This window comes from Balaenoptera musculus, chromosome 2 (assembly GCF_009873245.2).
Source record: "Balaenoptera musculus isolate JJ_BM4_2016_0621 chromosome 2, mBalMus1.pri.v3, whole genome shotgun sequence".
In the NCBI taxonomy this organism is placed as follows: domain Eukaryota; kingdom Metazoa; phylum Chordata; class Mammalia; order Artiodactyla; family Balaenopteridae; genus Balaenoptera; species Balaenoptera musculus.
Window position 1 is genome coordinate 146,992,751 of NC_045786.1, and position 22,437 is coordinate 147,015,187.

The 22,437-nt window shown below is 36.4% G+C and overlaps 1 protein-coding gene across 11 annotated transcripts in view; it reads right to left on the bottom strand.

Annotated features, from left to right (window-relative positions):
• Window positions 1-22,437, bottom strand: part of NUMB (NUMB endocytic adaptor protein) — a 182,044-nt gene that overhangs the window by 50,391 nt on the left and 109,216 nt on the right. For 10 of the 11 annotated variants that reach the window (XM_036841384.1, XM_036841378.1, XM_036841383.1 and 7 more), the window contains one exon: window positions 20,834-20,974. In XM_036841384.1, the coding sequence (XP_036697279.1) occupies window positions 20,834-20,959 (126 nt within the window). In that variant the 5' untranslated portion in view covers window positions 20,960-20,974. Of the gene's footprint in view, window positions 1-20,833; window positions 20,975-22,437 lie in introns of those variants that run through there. The other variant, XM_036841386.1, reaches the window with a different exon arrangement.

Consider the following 22,437-nt stretch of genomic DNA (forward strand, 5'->3'; position numbering starts at 1 on the left):
ACAGGCTCCAGACACGCAGGCTCAGCAATTGTGGCTCACGGGCCTAGTCGCTCCACGGCATGTGGGATCTTCCCAGGCCAGGGCTCGAACCCATGTCCCCTGCATTGGCAGGCAGATTCTCAACCACTGTGCCACCAGGGAAGCCCCTTTAGCTAATTTTAATAATGCATATTTTCCTAGAATATTCTTAATCTAAATTTTCAAATTTATCAAACTATACAGTATTCACATATTTAGTCTGTAACTGAGTCTCTCCATTTTCTTTCTTTTCTTTTTTTCCTTTTTTTTTTTTTTTGCTGTGCCACGTGGTGTGTGGGATCAAACCCGCGCCCCTTGCAGTGGAAGCATGGCATCTTAACCACTGGACTACCAGGGAAGTCCCTTCACACTTTCTTATCTCTAGTATTACCTATCTGTGTGTGTGTGGGGGGGGGTGTTTTTGCCTGCACCACACAGCCTGTGGGATCCCTGACCAGGGACTGAACCTGGGCCCTTGGCAGTGAACATGTGGTGTCCTAACCACTGAACCACCAGGGGATTCCCTATTTCTTGTTTTTTATTAAGGTTCATTTCTAATACTACTTCCAAGTTATTTAACCTCTGTTTCTATTTTATATTAATAATAAAATGAGAAAGTAGGGTTTTATGATCTTTGAGTTACCTTTAGGTGCTGAGAAATGAATAGAGGTTTCCAAGGGATTTTATTCTATCATCTTGATCATCTCAACTGGTCACATATGGGTATTTATGCCAGGAAAAAAAAAAAAAAAGGAGGGAAGACTTGGTGGAAAGAAGAAAACAAAAGTATCTCACATATGGACTAACTCAGTCGCATAATCTATTTTAGAACTGTGGAGATGGAAATCAGCCTTGTGTCTTATTAGACTATGAGAAAAACATGCCAATTGATAAAACATTATTAAAGAGGTCTCTTTTCTTCTCTGAGACACTATCTCACTGAAGAACTGCAGCTGATTTATGCTTTAATGGCTAAAATATTTGACTCTGGGACTTCTTTTGTCTGTTACCATTTCCAAATTCCCTCTTAGTCAGGGACTTTTATTCACAAAAAGTAGTTTAGAAAAACTAGTATGTGGAATTTCATTCTTGGATGAATTAAGTCATTTTTCCTTTTCTTGAAAAAAATTATTTACAAAGTAGATTTCCCCCCTGCTTTGCTACTGTTATCCATGAGAAGAAATTGCAGAGCTCTGATGTGAGAGACTGTACAGTCAGCAGTTCCCAGCATTAACAAAAAGTGACAGAATCATTAATTTATAAGAAGCTATAAGGCACATTATCACATACACATAGCCTATGTTATTTAGCAAATACAGGATGCAGATGTGCAGAACATGACATCAAAACTTGTTAAGGGTCTTTAATCAAAAAGGAGTAGTTAAATTAAAATGGACTATTCTTTAAGTATAAATTTGGAATAATACAATTACATTTGAACAAGTGATCTAAACTAAGTATATTCCCTGGTGGACCAGTGGTTAGGACTCCGCACTTTCACTGCCAAGGGCCAGGGTTCAATCCCTCATCGGGGAACTAAGATCCCACAAGTTGCGCAGTGTGGCCAAAAAAAAAACTAAACTAAGCATATGTACTAAATCTAATCACGTAAATTTAAAGCTTAAAAAAACTTAAAGAGATCAAAAAACTTCACCTTCCAAATGAGACACTAGGTGTCAAAAAAGTTACGTGCTTTAGAAAAGGTTATATAACTAGTAAATTAACAGGTGATAGGTCTGATAGTACTGAAAAGCACTAAACTACATGCATAATCAGGAGACCCTGCTACTTACCTGATCTCACCTCTACTTGTGCCATCTGCTCTAAACACACTGGCCTCCTTGCTGTGCATCCAACACAACAGGCTTTCTCCTACCCCAGAGCCTTTGCACTTGCTGCCCCGCTGTCTACAATCTGCTTCCTCAGACACCTGAATGTTGCTTTCTTACTTTTTTTGGGTCTTTCCTAAAAAATCACTTTTTCTGTGAGGGATTCCCTAAGCATCCTATTTTAAATCTCACCCTCCACATACTCCCTTAACACCTAATTCCCTTTTTGTATTCCAGGTACATTTATTTGTTCATTGTTAACACCCACTAGAATGTATGCACTGTGCAAGGATTTTGTCTGTTTTGTTCCCTTGTGTTCCCAGTGCCTAGATGCCTACAACAGAGCAGGCACTCAGTGAATATCTTTTGACTACATCAATGAATTACTGGACAGAGAAGGAAATGTATACATTAGTTAGTGCTACATTAAACAATAATAAGAGTCATAATAATGAAAACTTTTACAATAAACTCAAGACAAAGAAAGGGAGACAATTTATGGTGTAGAATGCAACTATTATTGACCTATATAATGTTAAAAAGAAAAGCATAGTTGATATCAGTTTGAAGGTAAGAGAACAAAGGGTTTTAGTATTTTTATATTACATGGTAGGGAATGAAGACATACCATCTAAAATTAATAGAACAAAAATTTTATGAGTATAGGAAACCAAGAGAAAAAACTAAAAATAATCTAATCCCTGAAGTCTGGGTGGAGAAGGGGCAAAGAGAAGATGGAAGGGCAGGATGTGTGGGTTAAATCATCCTTTCTCTTCTTTATAGTGGAGAACCAATGATAAGCATTGGTAAATGAAGAACAGACAGTAAAATCATATTATCTAAAGAAGTTAAAATATTACCAATGGGAAGCAGAAATAAAAATGGTTAAAAGTGTCACTGGAGAGTGGGATTAGGGGTAGGGAAGGCACTGTTGTTTTTTAGCCACAAGCATATATCATATGAATGAAAAGCATATATCATGAATTTTTTTAAAGTTTAATTATATTCAACACTGTTTTAATAAAGTAATTTTTAATTCACACACTGTGTTATAAAATTATAACATAGTGCTTAAGAACACAACCCTCTAAATCTAGACTGACAAAGTTCAAATCCTAACTTCAAATAATCAGATATCATCAACTATTCCCTAACAATATCATGTAATCTTACTGCATTTTACTCCACAAAGAAAATAAATTCTTAAGAGTTACTGAACAGACTAAATAGCCATTTCTCCAGAGAAGACATACAGATGGCCAAAAGGCACATGAAAAGATGCTCCACAATGTTAATTATTAGAGAAATGCAAACCAAAACTACTGAGGTACCACCTCACACTGGTTAGAGGGGCCACCGTCAAAAAGTCTACAAATAATAAATGCTGGAGAGGCTGTGGAGGAAAAGAAACCATCCTACATTGTTGGTGGGAATGTAAACTGGTGCAGCCACTATGGAGAACAGTATGGAGGTTCCTTAAAAAACTAAAAATAGAGCTACCATATGATCCAGCAATCCCACTCCTGGGCATATATCCAGAGAAAACTATAATCCAAAAAGATACATGTACCCCAATGTTCGTAACAGCACTATTTACAATAGCCAAGACATGGAAGCAACCTAAGTGTCCATCGACAGATGAATGGGCAAAGAAAATGTGATATATACATACAATGGAATATTACTCAGCCATAAAAAAAGAATGAAATATGCCATTTGCAGCAACATGGATGGACATAGAGATTATCACACTTAGTGAAGTAAGCCATAGAAAGACAAATATCATGATTTCACTTATATGTGCAATCTAAAAAAAAAAAAGATAAAAATGAACTTATTTACAAAACAGAAATAGACTCACAGACATAGAAAACAAATTTAGGGTTACCAAAGGGGAAAGGGGTGGGGGGGGATAAATTAGTAGTGGGATTAAAATATACATACTGGGCTTCCCTGGTGGCGCAGTGGTTAAGAATCCGCCTGCCAATGCAGGGGACATGGGTTTGAGCCCTGGTCTGGGAGGATCCCACATGCCGTGGAGCAACTAAGCCCGTGAGCCACAACTATTGAGCCTGCGCTCTAGAGCCCAAGAACCACAACTACTGAAGCCTGTGTGCCTGGGGCCCATGCTCTGCAACAAGAGAAGCCACTGCAATGAGAAGCCCACACACCCCAACAAAGAGTAGCCCCCACTTGCCACAACTAGAAAAAGCCCACGCGCAGCAACGAAGACCCAACACAGCCAAAAATAAATAAATAATATAAATAATATAAATAAATTTTTTAAAAAAACAGGTTTACAAAATAAATAAAATAAAATATACATACTAGTTTATGTAAAACAGATAACCAACAAGGACCTACTGTATAGCAAGGGAAGTATACTCAATATCTTGTAATAACCTATAATGGAAGAGAATGTAAACAAAGAATGTATAACTGAATCACTTTGCTGTACACCTGAAACTAACACAACATTGTATATCAACTATATTTCAGTAAATTTTTTTTTAAAAGAGTTACTGAATAGAGTTGAAACTTCTTTGTAAAGTATACAGCAAATCATGAGTAACTGAAATGGTTGGGACGAATAAGCCAGTAAACATTTCACAATTTATGTTAAAAACTTATCTGAAATATCTCATTGCTCTGATCCAAAGACCGATTTTTCCAAATTTTTAATGTTTCAGAAAGAAGAGCAAATTATGATGTATTTGTCATTGCCAGTGTGCTACCAAACTTAGATGTGAATACAATGTATCTGTTCAACCAATTGTCACTTCAGTCGATTTATTTCATTGGTATCACACGTGGCTGAACAGTAAGTTTTACAGTGTGAGGCAGCTTTGAAACAAAACATTACGTATGCAGAAGATTGTCACACACAAGCAATAAAATTATAAGCAGCAGAAAATATCTCATCTCTTGGGATAAACAGAATTTTTAAAGCTGGGAGAGGTTGGTATAACCAGTGCATAAGTCCTCAGGCACCAAACATCTATCAAAAACTTCCAGCTCCTTTTCAAGAGAAGACATTTAACTTCCAGTGTTAAAAAAATCAATTAAGGAAAACACCAAAAAAATAAGAAATGCAGATTAAAAACTCAAGTATTCAGTTGTCATCTAACCAATAACAACAATCAGAGTAGCAGCAGCAGCAAACATTTATTGTGCACTCACTATGTGCCAGACAGTGTTGTATTTTTCATATACTGTATCTACTCATTTAATTTTCATAACACTATACTAATTCTAGTACTAGTTCTTATTTTACAGATAAAAAACCTGAGGCACAGAGAAGTTAAGTAATTTCTTTTTTAATTTTATTTTTTTATTGAAGTATAGTTGATTTAAACTGTTGTATTAGTTTCAGATGTACAGCAAACTGATTCCGTTATATATTCTTTTTCAGATTCTTTTCCCTTATAGGTTATTACAAAATACTGAGTGCAGTTCCCTGTGCTATACAGTAGGTCCTTGTTGGTTATCTATTTTATACATAGTGGTGTATATATGTTAATTGGCTATCTATTTAATACACAGTAGTGTATATATGTTAATCCCAAACTCCTAATTTATCTCCCCCTTTCCCCTTTGGTACCCTAAATTTATTTATTTTTTTAATTTGCAAATCATATATTTAATAAAGTACATATATATATAGAATACATAAACAGCTCTCAAAACTCAAAAATCTGAAAACAAATAATCTAATTTTTCAAATTGGCATCAGATACGAATAGAAATTTTACCAAAAAAAAGTATGAATGGCAAAATAGTTACATGAAAAGATGCTCAACACTACTAGTCATTATAGAAAAACAAATTAAAACCACAATGAGATACAACCAAATATGTTTAGAATAGACAAAATAATTAGAACTTTTAAAACCTGACAATTCCATGTTCTGGTAATGATGTAGAATCACTGTAACACTTATACTTTGTTGGTGGGAATGCAAAATGGTAGAGACATTTTGGAAAATAATTTGGCAGTATTTTACAAAGTTAAGCATAGATTTACCATATGGTCCAGCAATTCTGCTCCTTTGTATTTACCTTATTAAAATGGAAACTTATATTTGTATGAAAACTTACACAGTCATGTTTATAGGCTTTATTTGCAATCCCCCCAAGCTGGCCAAACCCAAATTTCCTCTAACTAGAGAACTAATAAGTAAAATGTGGTACACCATACAATGAAATACTACTCTTCAATTAAATGCTAAACACAACAACATAGATGAATCGCATGTACATCATGTTAAGTGAAAGAAGCCATATTCAAAAGGCAAAATATCATATGATTCCATTTATATGACTTTCTGGTAAAAGCAAAAATACAGAAGAGAAAAATAGATCTGTGGCTGCCAGAAGCTGGTGCTAAATTTATTTTTTATGTCTGTGCTTCTATTTCTGTTTTGTATATAAGTTCATTTGTATCTTTTTTTTTTTTAAGTTTCCACATGTAAGCAATATCATATGTTATTTGTCTTTCTCTCACTGGCTTATTTCATAGAGTATGATAATCTCTAGGTCCATCCATGTTGCTGCATATGGCATTATTTCATTCTTTTTTATGGCTGAGTAATATTCCATTGTATGTATATACCACATTTTCTTCATCCATTCAACAGAGGTTAAGTAACTTTTAAGAGAGATCACATAGTTAATAATAACTGGCATACATCAAACTCAACTCAGGTAGTTTGGCTTAAAAGTATATGCTTTTACAGAAGTCTAGATGCCTCTCCAAAATGTTATTACAGAGCCACTGAAGGACAGGAAGCAGGTAAGTGACGTAACCATATGTGCAATTTAGAAAGATCACTATTATGCACTAAGACAATAGTTTGGAAGGGAAACAAGATCAAAAGCAAGAAAAACAGTCAAGAGTTCTTGTAATGGTCTGAGGGAGAAAACAAAGATGAGGACTTGATTAAAGCAGTGGCAGTAGGAAAAAGAACAAAAAAAGAGAGGACAGATGTTTAAGAAGATTATATATGATATAGTGACTGTGGCTGACATTGTTAGTTGCCTACATGACAGCCATTCTTTCAGATGGTTTCCCTGCCAGAAGGGCTTGCCTCCACGGTACAGGCTGAAAAAACCAAATAATTGCTTTCTTGACTTTGCTTGCAACTATGGATTTGATTTGAGTCAATCTTAGCCAATGTAAAGTAGTGGGAAGTCTCTGTGTGTATGGTTGTAAAGAGCTGCCCCATTCTGATATAAAAGGTATTTGTTCCCTCGATCTTTATCTTTTGATAATAATGAGGACATAAATTATTCTTTAATTTGGTTGCTGGATTCTGTTTATTAATAGTATCTCTTATACTAGCAGACAGAATTGCAAGACAAGCTTTGAAACCTACTTAACTCTAACTAATCACTACTCTAATACTAAATTATTACACTTCTACAGGCACCAGTTTATTTAAACATACATGGCAGAGCCCAAACCAGCTGTAGCTTCACTTGATTAGTGTCTAGTAATTGCATTTCTATTTCTAGTAATTGCAAATTCTGTATCGCCTATTCTCTAGAGTAGCTGTGCCAATCTAATTCCACAACTTCTCCCCTCTCTCTTCTACAGATGTCTTCACTTCCTATTTCCTTGAGAAAATACATCTTTAGAATAGAACTCCATCAATCTCATGCCACCAACACCATAAATTTAAGTGCATTTACCCTGTTTTTCACCTTTGCTATTGTTAAAATAGAAGCAGCATCCTTCCTCCAGTATAAAACTAATCCACTCTCTACATGCTTCTTTGTGAAGACCTTTATTTATGCTCAAGTCTCTCCCATTTTAAAAACAAAATTCAACACAAAATTAAACCATGGTGATTTACACCCTTTAAATGAGTAAACTTCATTTTACGTAAATTATCTAATAAAACTGTTTTTAAAAACAAAACAAAATACCCCTCCACCCCCAACACACACACACATGTTTTCAACCTCACACTCCCTTTGTTACTCTGTCTTTCTGGTCTCCTTTGAAGACAGACTCCTTCATTAAAATCAAAATTTAGCTGCCTTACTGAGGTATAACTGACATACAATAAACTATACATATTTAAAGTACACAATCTGCTGAGTTTTTGAATCATGTATATACCTGAGAAACCATCATCACAATCAATGTAATAGACAGCCATTACCACCAAAGTTTCCTTCTACCTCTTGCAATACTGCCCCCTTCCACCCCTCCCCCCATCACATAACCTTGTCTGACAAACTTCTTGGATTAGTAATCTCTAGATTTGTTGTCTCCTTATTTTGCATCCATCCACTCAACCTAGATTCCATCCTCATGACTCCACTGTAAGTCACCAACACTTCCAAATATTTAATCTAATGAAGTTTCATTTCTTACTTGATTTCTTTATAGCACTTGACCACTTTCCTCTTCCTTGAAACTTTGGTTTCTGAGACCACATTCTCCTGGTTTCCTTTCTATCTCTCTGGCTACTCATTCTTATTCTCCTTTGAAGATACCTATTACACTGCCTGTCCTTTCTATGTTTGTCCCAGGTCTTCTTCTCTTCTCACTTCCCCTAGGCAATCTTACTTACTCATGACTCTAATGTTAATTTATATATAGCCAACCCTTGTTATTCGAGGATTCCATATTTGCAAACTCACCTACTCACTAAAGTTTATTTGTAACCTCAAAATCAAAGCTCATGGAGCTTTTGTGGTCAGTGGGGATCTGCATGTGCATGTCTCATATGCACCTCAAAAGGAACTCATCTTCTCTACCCCCAAACATGTTCTCCCTCAGTAAGCATGCCCACCACCTTACTAGTTGCCTCCATGGGAAATTTATTTATACCAATCCATTACTAGCTCAGAATTCAGTGGTTTCTAAGGCAAGCCCAGATAGATATCATTTGCCCAGTTATATCTGACTGAGGAAATGCATCTATTTCTAGGCTATGGGAAAAGAATTTCAGGTTTTGATTCTCCTATTCTATCCTGGGTCACCTGTATGTAAGAGTATGGGATGGTGGGGGATAGGGTGGGTTGGGAAGGAAGGCAGGTAAGGGGAGCACAACACAGCAGAGAGGATGAATATCTTGTAGAAAGGATTTCAAAAGACCATTTGGAAAAGACCAAACAAAAACACCCTAAATAAGCTGCCCTACCTGCATAAGATACAAATCTTCAATTAACTTTACTACACTTATTTCAACACTGTATACGAGTCTCTCAGAATCCTGTGAATGAGGTTTTAAAATATATATATATATATATATACATATATATATATGCTTATTACAAATATGATACATGCTCATGATAAAAAATGTCACTAGTTCCAAAGGATATATATTGAAAAGTAAAAGATCCCCAATCCTTCATTACCATTCAGAGTTCAGAATTACCTATGTCATCTTCTTACAGATATTTCTTACATATATATAAGCATATACATGATTTTTTCTTTTTAACCATAAACAGAATCATTCTATATAAACTGCTCTGTACCTTGTCTTTATCACTTAATAATACACTAAAATCATTCTGTATAAGCACATGCAGAGAATATTCTTTCATGTTTCCTATATCAATGATCATCACTATCAGTTTGGGACAAGATACTAGGTATCATCCTTAATATGACCCTTTTTCATTTCCTAGATCCAATCTGTCTCCAATTCCTGTTGCCTTTATCTCAATTATCTTTCAATTTACTTCATTTCTTTTCATCTCCACAGCCACCACCCTAGTCCAGCCTACCATTATCTCCCCTCTGGATTAGTAATCTTTCACCAGATTCCTTGTAACCACTATGGGTGACCTCCAAACAACTGCAGCTAGAGTCCCAGTTTGGGAAGATGAAAAAGTTCTGGAGATAGATAGTGCTGATGACTGCACAACAATATGAATGTTATTAAATTTTTTTGTTATGTATATTTTATCATAATAAAATAAACAAATAATGAACAACACACCATTTAATGGCTTCCCATTACTCTAAAAGTCTAAAATCCTTAACATGGTCTACAAAGCTCTGCCTTACTTCTTTCCAGGTTCATCTAACTTCCTATACTACAGCTTTCCTTTAGCTCCTTGATATTCTTTCCTCCCACCACCAGGGCCTATGTATATACACTTTCCATAATTTTGAAATGTTCTGCCTATCTTTGTACCTAATTCATTCCTACTCAGTCTTTAGATATCAGGTCAAACTTTACTTTCTCAGGGAAGTCTTCCCTTATCCTGTAGTCTAAGTCAAGTTTTTTGTTACACGTTCTTACAGAACCAGATTCCCTTTTAAAAAGCACTTACCTCAAACAAACGTGATCTAATTAAACTTAAAAGCTTTTGCACAGAAAAACAGACCATAAACAAAACAAAAAGACAACCTACAGGGACTTCCCTGGTGGTCCAAAGGTAAAGAATCCATCCTGCAATGCAGGGGACGCAGGTTTGATCCTTGGTCAGGGAACTAAGGTCCCACATGCTGCGGGGCAACTAAGCCCTTGCGTGCCACAACTACTGAACCTGTGTACCTCAACTAGAGAAAGAGAAAACCTGCATGCCACAACTAGAGAGAAGCCCACGCGCTGCAGCGAAGATGCCACGCACTGCAAGGAAAGACCCCGTGTGCCACAACGAAGATCCCACAACTAACACCCGACACAGCCACAAAAAAAAAAAAAAAAAGACAACCTACAGAATGGGAAAGAACATTTGCAAATGATGCAACTGACAAGGGATTAATCTCCCAAATATGCAAACAGCTCATACAGTTTAATATCAAAAAAAACGAACAACCCAATCAAAAATGTCTACTTAGATGACCTAAGCAGACATTTCTCCAAAGAAGACATACAGATGGCCAAAAAGCACATGAAAAGATGCTTGACATCGTTAATTATTAGAGAAATGCAAATCAAAACTACCATGAGGTACCACCTCACACCAGTTAGAAGGGCCACCATCAAAAAGTCTACAAATAATAAATGCTGGAGAGGCTGTGGAGGAAAAGAAACCATCCTACACTGTTGGTGGGAATGTAAACTGGTGCAGCTACTATGGAGAACAGTATGGAGGTTCCTTAAAAAACTAAAAACAGATCTACCACATGATCCAGCAATCCCACTCCTGGGCAAATATCCAGAGAAAACTATAATCCAAAAAGATATATGCACTCCAATGTTCACAGCAGCACTATTTACAATAGCCAAGACATGGAAGCAACCTAAGTGTCCATCGACAGATGAATGGGTAAAGAAGATGTGGTAAATACATACAATGGAATATTACTCTGCCATAAAAAAGAATGAAATAATGCCACTTGCAGCAACAGGGATGGACCTAGAGATTATCACACTAAGTAAAGTAAGCCACAGAGATAAAGACAAATATCATATGATATCACTTATATGTGGAATCTTAAAAAAAAAAGATACAAATGAACTTATTTACAAAACAGAAATAGACTCACAGACATAGAAAACAAACATAGGGTTACCAAAGGGGAAAAGGGTGGGGGAGGGATAAATTAGGAGTTTGGGATTAAAATATACACACTACTATATATAAAATAGACAACCAACAAGGACCTACTGTATAGCACAGGGAACTACATTCAATATCTTATAATAACCTATAATGGAAGAGAATATAAAGAAAAGAATATATATATAACTAATCAGTTTGCTCTATACCTGAAATTAATACAACATTGTATATCAACTATATTTCAATAAAAATTTTTTAAAAGAGAGAAAAAAAGTTTTAAAAAGCACATATCTCGGTTTGTAATCATATATTATTAACACAAATATCTAATTAAAGTCTATCTCTCCCACAAGGAAACTATAAACTCTACAAGAGCAAGAACTATATCTTATTTGCTTACCACTTAGCGTCTGTCTGGCACATAGCAGGTGTTCAAAATAATTTACCAAGTATGTGAATACAGATCTACCTTATTCTTTTTTTAAGTGTCAAAGAATTCCCCATAATTGATGTCATAATTTCTTTACCCAATCCCAGAATGATGGCATTTAACTTGTTTCCAGATTTTTACTATTATAAACAAACTGCTAGAATGATCACTCATGCCAGTGTATATCTATGAATGTATTTAACGTAATTCTTAAATGTAAAATTGCTAGTCAAATGAAAAGTGCATTTAAAATTTTAACTGGTATTTCCAAATTATGCTCCTGTAAGGCTGAAAAGTATCCTCCAAGCAATCAACAATGTGTAACAGTACCAACTTCGATATACTTAATACTCAATCTGTATAATCAAAATGAACCTACTGGGCTTCCTTGGTGGTGCAGTGGTTAAGAATCCGCCTGCCAATGCAGGGGACACAGGTTCAAGCCTTGGTCTGGGAAGATCCCACATGCCACGGAGCAACTAAGCCCATGCGCCACAATTACTGAGCCTGCACTCTAGAGCCCACGAGCCACAACTACTGAGCCTGTGTGCTGCAACTACTGAATCCTGTGTGCCTAGAGCCTGTGCTCCACAACAAGAGAAGCCACCACAATGAGAAGCCCGCTCACTGCAACCAAGAGTAGCCCCTGTTCGCAGCAACTAGAGAAAAGCCCACGTGCAGCAACAGACCCAACACAGCCAAAAATAAATAAATAAATTTATTTAAAAAAAAAAAAAATGAACCTACTGTTTGGCTGGGTGTGGGATAATAGAGAAGAGTGTTAGTTTTTATGTAAGAGAGGTGTTTTGTTTGGTTTTGTTTGTATTTTAATATCATACTAAGCATTTAAAATTAAATATTAAGTTTATTATTCCTATAAAAGAAGTTTCAGCAAATGTGTTGCGTAGACAAAGCTAAGTGATTAGGAAAATGTTTCATCGTTGACAGACTGTGGATAATTTGTGTATTTTAAAAATCATGTATTACTTTAACCTACAGATTCTCAAAAGCACTTTTCCTGTCATATTGATTGTTTTTCTAAGACTTTAGTCCATGTTTCAATCATAGTACTGAGGCAGTAAAAAGGAGCAGAAAATCACAATAAGAATATTCACACATAAGAATATACAAAAAATAGAGAAAAATGCTAACACTTTATATTAAACTAAATTTTTTTCTTCAACATATTAACATTTTGTTGTAGTTCTTTCTATTTTTTGTCCTCATACTTAATACACGTCATAGCATGCTTATACTACTATTAATTGCTTCTTTTCACTAAGCAGTATAGCATGTACGTTTATTTCTTCCATGACCTTAAATACAGACCCTTCTTCTCCAGTCTCAAGTAGCAGTAACAAAAAGCACCTGCATGGCACCCCCTTCTCGAGATCTTCACTATGTTCTTAACCTCTTTAAGCTTCCATTTTCTGATCTGACAAATGACAGCATTAGTTTAAACGACCTCTATATGATTAAAAGTTATAAGATTAAAGAGGAAATCCCTTTTGACTTAACTCTTCCCATTTAAGCTTTTCTAGAACATACCAGGCCTGTATTTAAGAAGGCAGACGCCAGCTTCCTCTGTCCCACCACTTAGTAAGCATATCCTGTTGAAAATAATTTGATTCTTGTGATTCTTGATAATTCAGGACTTTTAGATAGATATTTCAGGATTAGTATTCTCATCAGAAGTGATCTTGGGACTGCCCTGGTGGCTTAGTGGTTAAGAATCCACCTGCCAATGCAGGGGACACGGGTTCAAGCCCTGGTCCAGGAAGATCCCACATAATGCAGAGCAACTAAGCCCATGCGCCACAACTACTGAGCCTGCACTCTAGAGCCCATGAGCCACAACTACTGAAGCCCACACGCCTAGAGCCCGTGCTCCGCAACAAAGACAAGCCACCGCAATGAGAAGCACAGGCACCGCAACGAAGAGTAGCCCCCGCTTGCCGCAACTAGAGAAAGCCCGCAGGCAGCAACGAAGACCCAACACAGCCAAAAATAAATAAATCAAATTAAATTTAATTTAAAAAAAGAAGTGATTTTATTTGTAGTGATTCCAGATTATATACAAGAAATTCTTATTTAAATATAAAGAGAGATTAACCAAGATGGCGGAGTAGAAGGACGTGCTCTCACTCCCTCTTGCGAGAGCACCAGAATCACAACTGGCTGCTGGACAATCATCGACAGGAAGACACTGGACTTCACCAAGGAGGATACCCCACGTCCAAGGACAGAGGAGAAGCCACAATGAGACGGTAGGAGGGGCGCAATCAGAGTAAAATCGAATCCCATAACTGCTGGGTGGGTGACTCACAGACTGGCGAACACTTATACCACAGAAGTCCACCCACTGGAGTGAAGGTTCTGAGCTCCACGTCAGGCTTCCCAACCTGGGGGTCCGGCAACGGGAGGAGGAATTCATAGAGAATCAGACTTTGAAGCCTAGTGGGAGTTGATTGCAGGACTTCGACAGGACTGGGGGAAACAGAGACCCCACTCTTGGAGGGCTCACACAGAATAGTGTGCGCATCGGGACCCAGGGGAAGGAGCAGTAACCCTGGGGGAGACTGAACCAGACCTACCTGCTAGTGTTGGAGGGTCTCCTGCAGAGGCGGGGGCTGGCTCTGTTTCACCGTGGGGACAAGGTCACTGGCAGCAGAGGGTCTGGGAAGTACTCCTTGGTGTGAGCCCTCCCAGAGTCTGCCATTAGCCCCATCAAAGAGCCCAGGTAGGCTCCAGTGTTGGGTTGCCTCAGGCAAAACAACCAACAGGGAGGGAACCCAGCCCCACCCATCAACAGTCAAGTGGATTAAAGTTTTACAGAGCTCTGACCGCCACAGCAACAGTCAGCTCTACCCACCACCAGAGCCTCCCATCAAGCCTCTTAGATAGCCTCAACCACCAGAGGGCAGACAGCAGAAGCAAGAAAAACTACAATCCTGCAGCCTGTGGAACAAAAACCACGTTTACAGAAAGATAGACAAGATGAAAAGGCAGAGGGCTATATACCAGATGAAGGAACAAGAAAAAACCCCAGAAAAACAACTAAATGAAGTGGAGATAGGCAACCTTCCAGAAAAAGAATTCAGAATAATGATAGTGAAGATGATCCAGGACCTCGGAATGAGAATGGAGGCAAAGATCGAGAAGATGCGAGAAATGGTTAACAAAGACCTAGAAGAATTAAAGAACAAACAAACAGAGATGACCAATACAATAACTGAAATGAAAACTACACTAGAAGGAATCAATAGCAGAATAACTGAGGCAGAAGAACGGATAAGTGACCTGGAAGACAGAAAGGTGGAATTCACTGCTGCGAAACAGACTAAAGAAAAAAGAATGAAAAGAAATGAAGACAGCCTAAGAGACCTCTGGGACAACATGAAACGCAACAACATTCACATTATAGGGGTCCCAGAAGGAGAAGAGAAAGAGAAAGGACCAGAGAATATATTTGAAGAGATTATAGTCGAAAACTTCCCTAACATGGGAAAGGAAATAGCCACCCAAGTCCAGGAAGTGCAGAGAGTCCCAGGCAGGATAAACCCAAGGAAAACACGCCGAGACACATAGTAATCAAAGTGGCAAAAATTAAAGACAAAGAAAAATTATTGAAAGCAGCAAGGGAAAAACGACAAATAACATACAAGGGAACTCCCATAAGGTTAACAGCTGATTTCTCCGCAGAAACTCTACAAGCCAGAAGGGAGTGGCATGATATACTTAAAGTGATGAAAGGGAAGAACCTACAACTAAGATTACTCTACCCGGCAAGGATCTCATTTAGATTTGATGGAGAAATCAAAAGCTTTACAGACAAGCAAAAGCTAAGAGAATTCAGCACCACCAAACCAGCTCTACAACAAATGCTAAAGGAACTTCTCTAAGTGGGAAACACAAGAGAACAAAAGGACCTACAAAAACAAACCCCAAACAATTAAGAAAATGGTCATAGGAACATACATATCAATAATTACCTTAAACGTGAATGGATTAAATGCTCCAACCAAAAGACACAGGCTTGCTGAATGGATACAAAAACAAGACCCATATATATTCTGTCTCCAAGAGACCCACCTCAGACCTAGGGACACATACTGACTGAAAGTGAGGGGATGGAAAAAGATATTCCATGCAAATGGAAATCAAAAGAAAGCAGGAGTAGCTACACTCATATCAGATAAAACAGACTTTAAAATAAAGAATGTTACAAGAGACAAGGAAGGACACTACATAATGATCAAGGAATCAATCCAAGAAGAAGATATAACAATTATAAATATATATGCACCCAGTATAGGAGCACCTCAATACATAAGGCAACTGCTAACAGCTATAAAAGAGGAAATTGACAGTAACACAATAATAGTGGGGGACTTTAACACCTCACTTACACCAATGGACAGATCATCCAAAATGAAAATAAATAAGGAAACAGAAGCTTTAAATGACACAATAGACCAGATAGATTTAATTGATATATATAGGACATTCCATCCAAAAACAGCAGATTACACGTTCTTCTCAAGTGCGCACGGAACATTCTCCAGGATAGATCACATCCTGGGTCACAAATCAAGCCTCAGTAAATTTAAGAAAATTGAAATCATATCAAGCATCTTTTCCGAACACAACGCTATGAGATTAGAAATGAATTACAGGGGAAAAACAACCTTAAAAACACAAACACATGAAGGCTAAACAATACGTTACTAAATAACCAAGAGATCACTGAAGAAATCAAAGAGGAAATCAAAAAATACCTAGAAACAAATGACAAGGAAAACACGACGACCCAAAACCTATGGGATGCAGCGAAAGCAGTTCTAAGAGGGAAGTTTATAGCTATACAAGCCTACCTCAAGAAACAAGAAAAATCTCAAGTAAACAATCTAACCTTACACCTAAAGAAACTAGAGAAAGAAGAACAAACAAAACCCAAAGTTAGCAGAAGGAAAGAAATCATAAAGATCAGAGCGGAAATAAATGAAATAGAGAAAAGAAAACAATAGCAAAGATCAATAAAACTAAAAGCTGGTTCTTTGAGAAGATAAACAAAATTGATAAGCCATTAGCCAGACTCATCAAGAAAAAGAGGGAGAGGACTCAAATCAATAAAATCAGAAATGAAAAAGGAGAAGTTACAACAGACACCAGAGAAATACAAAGCATCCTAAGAGACTACTACAAGCAAATTTATGCCAATAAAATGGACAACCTGGAAGAAATGGACAAATTCGTAGAAAGGTATAACCTTCCAAGACTGAACCAGGAAGAAACAGAAAATATGAACAGACTAATCACAAGTAATGAAATTGAAACTGTGATTAAAAATCTTCCAACAAACAAAAGTCCAGCACCAGATGGCTTCACAGGTGAATTCTATCACACACTTAGAGAAGAGCTAACACCTATCCTTCTCAAACTCTTCCAAAAAATTGCAGAGGAAGGAACACTCCCAAACTCATTCTAAGAGGCCACCATCACCCTGATACCAAAACCAGACAAAGACACTACAAAAAAAGAAAATTACAGACCAATATCACTGATGAATATAGATGCAAAAATCCTCAACAAAATACTAGCAAACAGAATCCAACAACACATTAAAAGGATCATACACCATGATCAAGTGGGATTTATCCCAGGGATATAAGAATTCTTCAATATATGCAAATCAACCAATGTGATACACCATATTAACAAATTGAAGGAGAAAAACCATATGATCATCTCAATAGATGCAGAAAAAGCTTTTGACAAAATTCAACACTCATTTATGATAAAAACTCTCCAGAAAGTGGGCATAGAGGGAACCTCAACATAATAAAGGCCATATATGACAAACCCACAGCAAACATCATTCTCAACGGTGAAAAACTGAAAGCATTTCCTCTAAGATCAGGAACGAGACAAGGATGTCCACTCTCACCACTATTATTCAACATAGTTCTGGAAGTCCTAGCCATGGCAATCAGAGAAGAAAAAGAAATAGAAGGAATACAAATTGGAAAAGAAGAAGTAAAACTGTCACTGTTTGCGGATGACATGATACTATACACAGAGAATCCTAAAACTGCCACCAGAAAACTGCTAGAGATAATTAATGAATATGGTAAAGTTGCAGGATACAAAATTAATGCACAGAAATCTCTTGCATTCCTATACACTAATGATGAAAAATCTGAAAGAGAAATTATGGAAACACTCCCATTTACCATTGCAACAAAAAGAATAAAATACCTAGGAATATACCTACCTAGGGAGACAAAAGACCTGTATGCAGAAAACTATAAGACACTGATTAAAGAAATTAAAGATGATACCAACAGATGGAGAGATATATCATGTTCTTGGATTGGAAGAATCAACATTGTGAAAATGACTATACTACCCAAAGCAATCTACAGATTCAATGCAACCCCTATCAAATTACCAATGGCATTTTTTACGGAGCTAGAACAAATCATCTTAAAATTTGTATGGAGACACAAAAGACCCCGAATCGCCAAAGCAGTCTTGAGGGAAAAAAACGGAGCTGGAGGAATCAGACTCCCTGACTTCAGACTATACTACAAAGCTACAGTAATCAAGACAATATGGTACTGGCACAAAAACAGAAATATAGATCAATGGAACAAGATAGAAAGCCCAGAGATAAACCCACGCACCTATGGTCAACTAATCTATGACAAAGGAGGCAAAGATATACAATGGAGAAAAGACAGTCTCTTCAATAAGTGGTGCTGGGAAAACTGGACAGCTACATGTAAAAGAATGAAATTAGAACACTCCCTAACACCATACACAAAAATAAACTCAAAATGGATTAGAGACCTAAATGTAAGACTGGACACTATAAAACTCTTAGAGGAAAACATAGGAAGAACACTCTTTGACATAAATCACAGCATGATCTTTTTTGATCCACCTCCTAGAGTAATGGAAATAAAAACAAAAATAAACAAATGGGACCTAATGAAACTTCAAAGCTTTTGCACAGCAAAGGAAACCATAAACAAGACAAAAAGACAACCCTCAGAATGGGAGAAAATATTTGCAAACGAATCAAGGGACAAAGGATTAATCTCCAAAATATATAAACAGTTCATTCAGCTCAATATTAAAGAAACAAACACCCCAATCCAAAAATGGGCAGAAGATCTAAATAGACATTTCTGCAAAGAAGACATACAGATGGCCACAAAGCACATGAAAAGATGCTCAACATCACTAATTATTAGAGAAATGCAAATCAAAACTACAATGAGGTATCACCTCACACCAGTTAGAATGGGCATCATCAGAAAATCTACAAACAACAAATGCTGGAGAGGGTGTGGAGAAAAGGGAACCCTCTTGCACTGTTGGTGGGAATGTAAATTGATACAGCCACTATGGAGAACAATATGGAAGTTCCTTAAAAAAACTAAAAATAGAATTACCATATGACCCAGCAATCCCACTACTGGGCATATACCCAGAAAAAACTGTAATTCAAAAAGACACATGCACCCAAATGTTCACTGCAGCACTATTTACAATAGCCAGGTCATGGAAGCAACCTAAATGCCCATCAACAGACGAATGGATAAAGAAGTTGTGGTACATATATACAATGGAATATTACTCAGCCATAAAAAGGAACGAAATTGAGTCATTTGTTGAGACGTGGATGGATCTAGAGACTGTCATACAGAGTGAAGTAAGTCAGAAAGAGAAAAAGAAATATCGTATATTAACGCATGTATGTGGAACCTAGAAAAATGGTACAGATGAGCCGGTTTACAGGGCAGAAGTTGAGACACAGATGTAGAGAACGGACATATGGACACCAAGGGGGGAAAACTGCGGTGGGGTGGGGATGGTGGTGTGCTGAATTGGGCGATTGGGATTGACGTGTATACACTGATGTGTGTAAAGTTGATGACTGGTGGGAACCTGAAGTATAAAAGGACAAACAGACAGAACAGCTAATGCTGGGCTTTCATTGGGTTATTTGTATGGAAATATGTTGGTATAGATGTTTCGGACATTGCATGAAGTTTCTAGGGGTCTTGTGTGTTCTGGTATAATGTTGTAGGTCATGGTCCTGGTTGTTGCTTTAAAATGTATATCTCAGAAGTGACTAATTTTCTTGTCAACTGCATTATTGTGAACTTTCATCAATACTTTAACCGTGGTCATTTTTAAGTTTTTTGTCATTTACAGACAGTTCTGGGTGTACTCTGATGCTTTTGCAAATATGTTCCTATAAAAGGGTTTCATCTTCAAGAAATTCATGGAAAAGACTCTGACAAGTACAGGTTTCTGGTAACTGACTGTACTGCTGAACTGAATGAATAAGCATTTTCAGAACTCTAATGAAAAACTGATGAACTCATAAAAGTGCTAACAAAAGATCAAGATGAAAAAAAAATTAATTACATGGGACTGAGTGAACTGATGAGGATGAGTATAATTTTTGTGACTTTCTGTTTGAATTTAAAAAAAAAATCCCACAAGGACTCAGAGGCAAAGAATATACAAATCAATTTTCACTGCAAAGTAAAGGAGCTGTTACAGTGGAGGATTACTGGACTGAATGTCAATATTATGACATAGTATGAGTGTGTTTCATGTTTGGTAATTGCAATCATTGTTGCTTTTGTTGTGGTCATCCATGTACAATGCTTGGTGTCAGTCTATTTATCTCTTGTAAAAATAAAATACAGTGTGTGTGTGTGTGTGTGTGTGTGTGTGTGTGTGTGTGTGTGAAAATTAAATAATAAATAAATAAATAAATAAATAAATAAATAAATTCAACTTAACCTTCCCTGTCCTCTAAAATTTAAATAAATAAATAAATAAATAAATAAATAAATAAATAAATAAATAAATATAAAAAGAAAAATCATTAATTATAATCTGTTTTTCTTCTTACTAATTCTACCACTGAAGCAGAATATAAAGGGACTAGCTTTTAGTGTTTTCTTTTAACTGTCCTAATTAATGGAATTTCACATATAATAAACTGTCAATTCTTTTCAACATCTAGATTTATAGAAACATGAGCTCTTACCTTAACTGGGAAGCTACATTTTCCAGTACGAACTCCTTCTTCATCTGTCTGCCACTGATGTGGACGACTGGCCTCTGGAACATAAACATCTTTCTTTCTCCTAAAACTTTGCCGTAGTTTATTCATTTTAATTTTTACAAGCTGTAAAAGAAGTACGAAAAGGAAGTTATTACTTTCTCACATATTTAAAGTTTGGATTACCGTCCTAATAAAAAACTAGTATCCCAAATTAAAGATTTTGTTTTAGGGGGAAATGAGCAATTAGTATACTTCCTCTTAGAGTAACTCTAAGTTCAAACAAACAAACCACTTCACTTTTTGAAAAGACAATTATAATGCTATTCTTGTAAAACAACAATAACCTGTTGTAGGATCTGAAGAGATGTTATTCTAAGAACTTTCAAGCACTTTAATTGCAATAATCCAATGAGTATTCCTCCTGATCTACCTCTCAAATCCATTCTAACTCCTGAATAAGGAAATTTGTACCTGTAGCCAAATTATAAACTGCTAACAATTTTTGAAAATATTCTGAAAACTTTGATCCTTATTAAGAAAAAAACATTCTGGAACACTGAAATTTGGGGATCTTTTTGGCTTACTATCAGAAGACACTAAGCAAAGCAGGGACTTTAATAGTCTTTTGTAAAAGATATTTTATAAAAAGAAATAAAGTTTCCTTTAAACATACTTAAAGAAGAAAAAGTTCTAGGATTACATTATTCTAAAGAAGAAATTTCTTGCAAGTAGTATGACATCAGAATGTACTTTCACATTCATAATCATTACAGATATGAAAGTAATCTAATAGTTTTCGATGACAAAGGTCCAAGTCTCATCATTAACTCTGTAAATTAAAAAGTATTAAACTACAGTCAGTGTTTTTGTTTTGTTACTGGAAGAGGCACTTCTCTAATGCTTTCAAAGGTACAGCAGAAATCACAAAACTACAGGGAAGGAAGACTTATCTGATAAGAAACAATGGAGCATTTAAGAGCCAATGAATAAACATAATGATTAAGTGTCCCTTTATAGGGCAAATCTCAAAATCTGAAACCAATACCTTCAGTTTTCTGTTAAGGAGCATTGCTCATTCTTTCCATGAGGGATTTAAGCACCTCAACCAGCCTAAAAAAGAGATCTTAACTTGAGAAAATGATGTGACAAAGCTATATAAAGGAAACATCTTCTCTGTCAGGAGTGTTAAATAACAAGGGATGGAACATTAATTCCCACATAACACCAATGAAAGACTTGAAAATCAAAGTTTGCATTCTGAGGAAAAATCATTTTGTATTTTAAGGTTCATAATGCCACAGCAGAACTATTACCAAATTAGCTAATTTACACAGACAGGCCAATCTTACCACACATTTTTCTTAAAAGGTAAAAATTCTGACAGATGAATGGTAATGTAAAAATCTCTGGATTTTCTAAAAATCAATTTATTATTTCTCAATTCAAAGTTGATTTATAGAGTAGATGAGGTAGATATTAAACAATCAAAGGACTCAACAAAAGGTAATCCATCCCTTTGCCTTTAAGTGATCACTCATTCCTAAACTACCTTAAATGAGAGTCTACCTTAATCTAACAGACTTCCA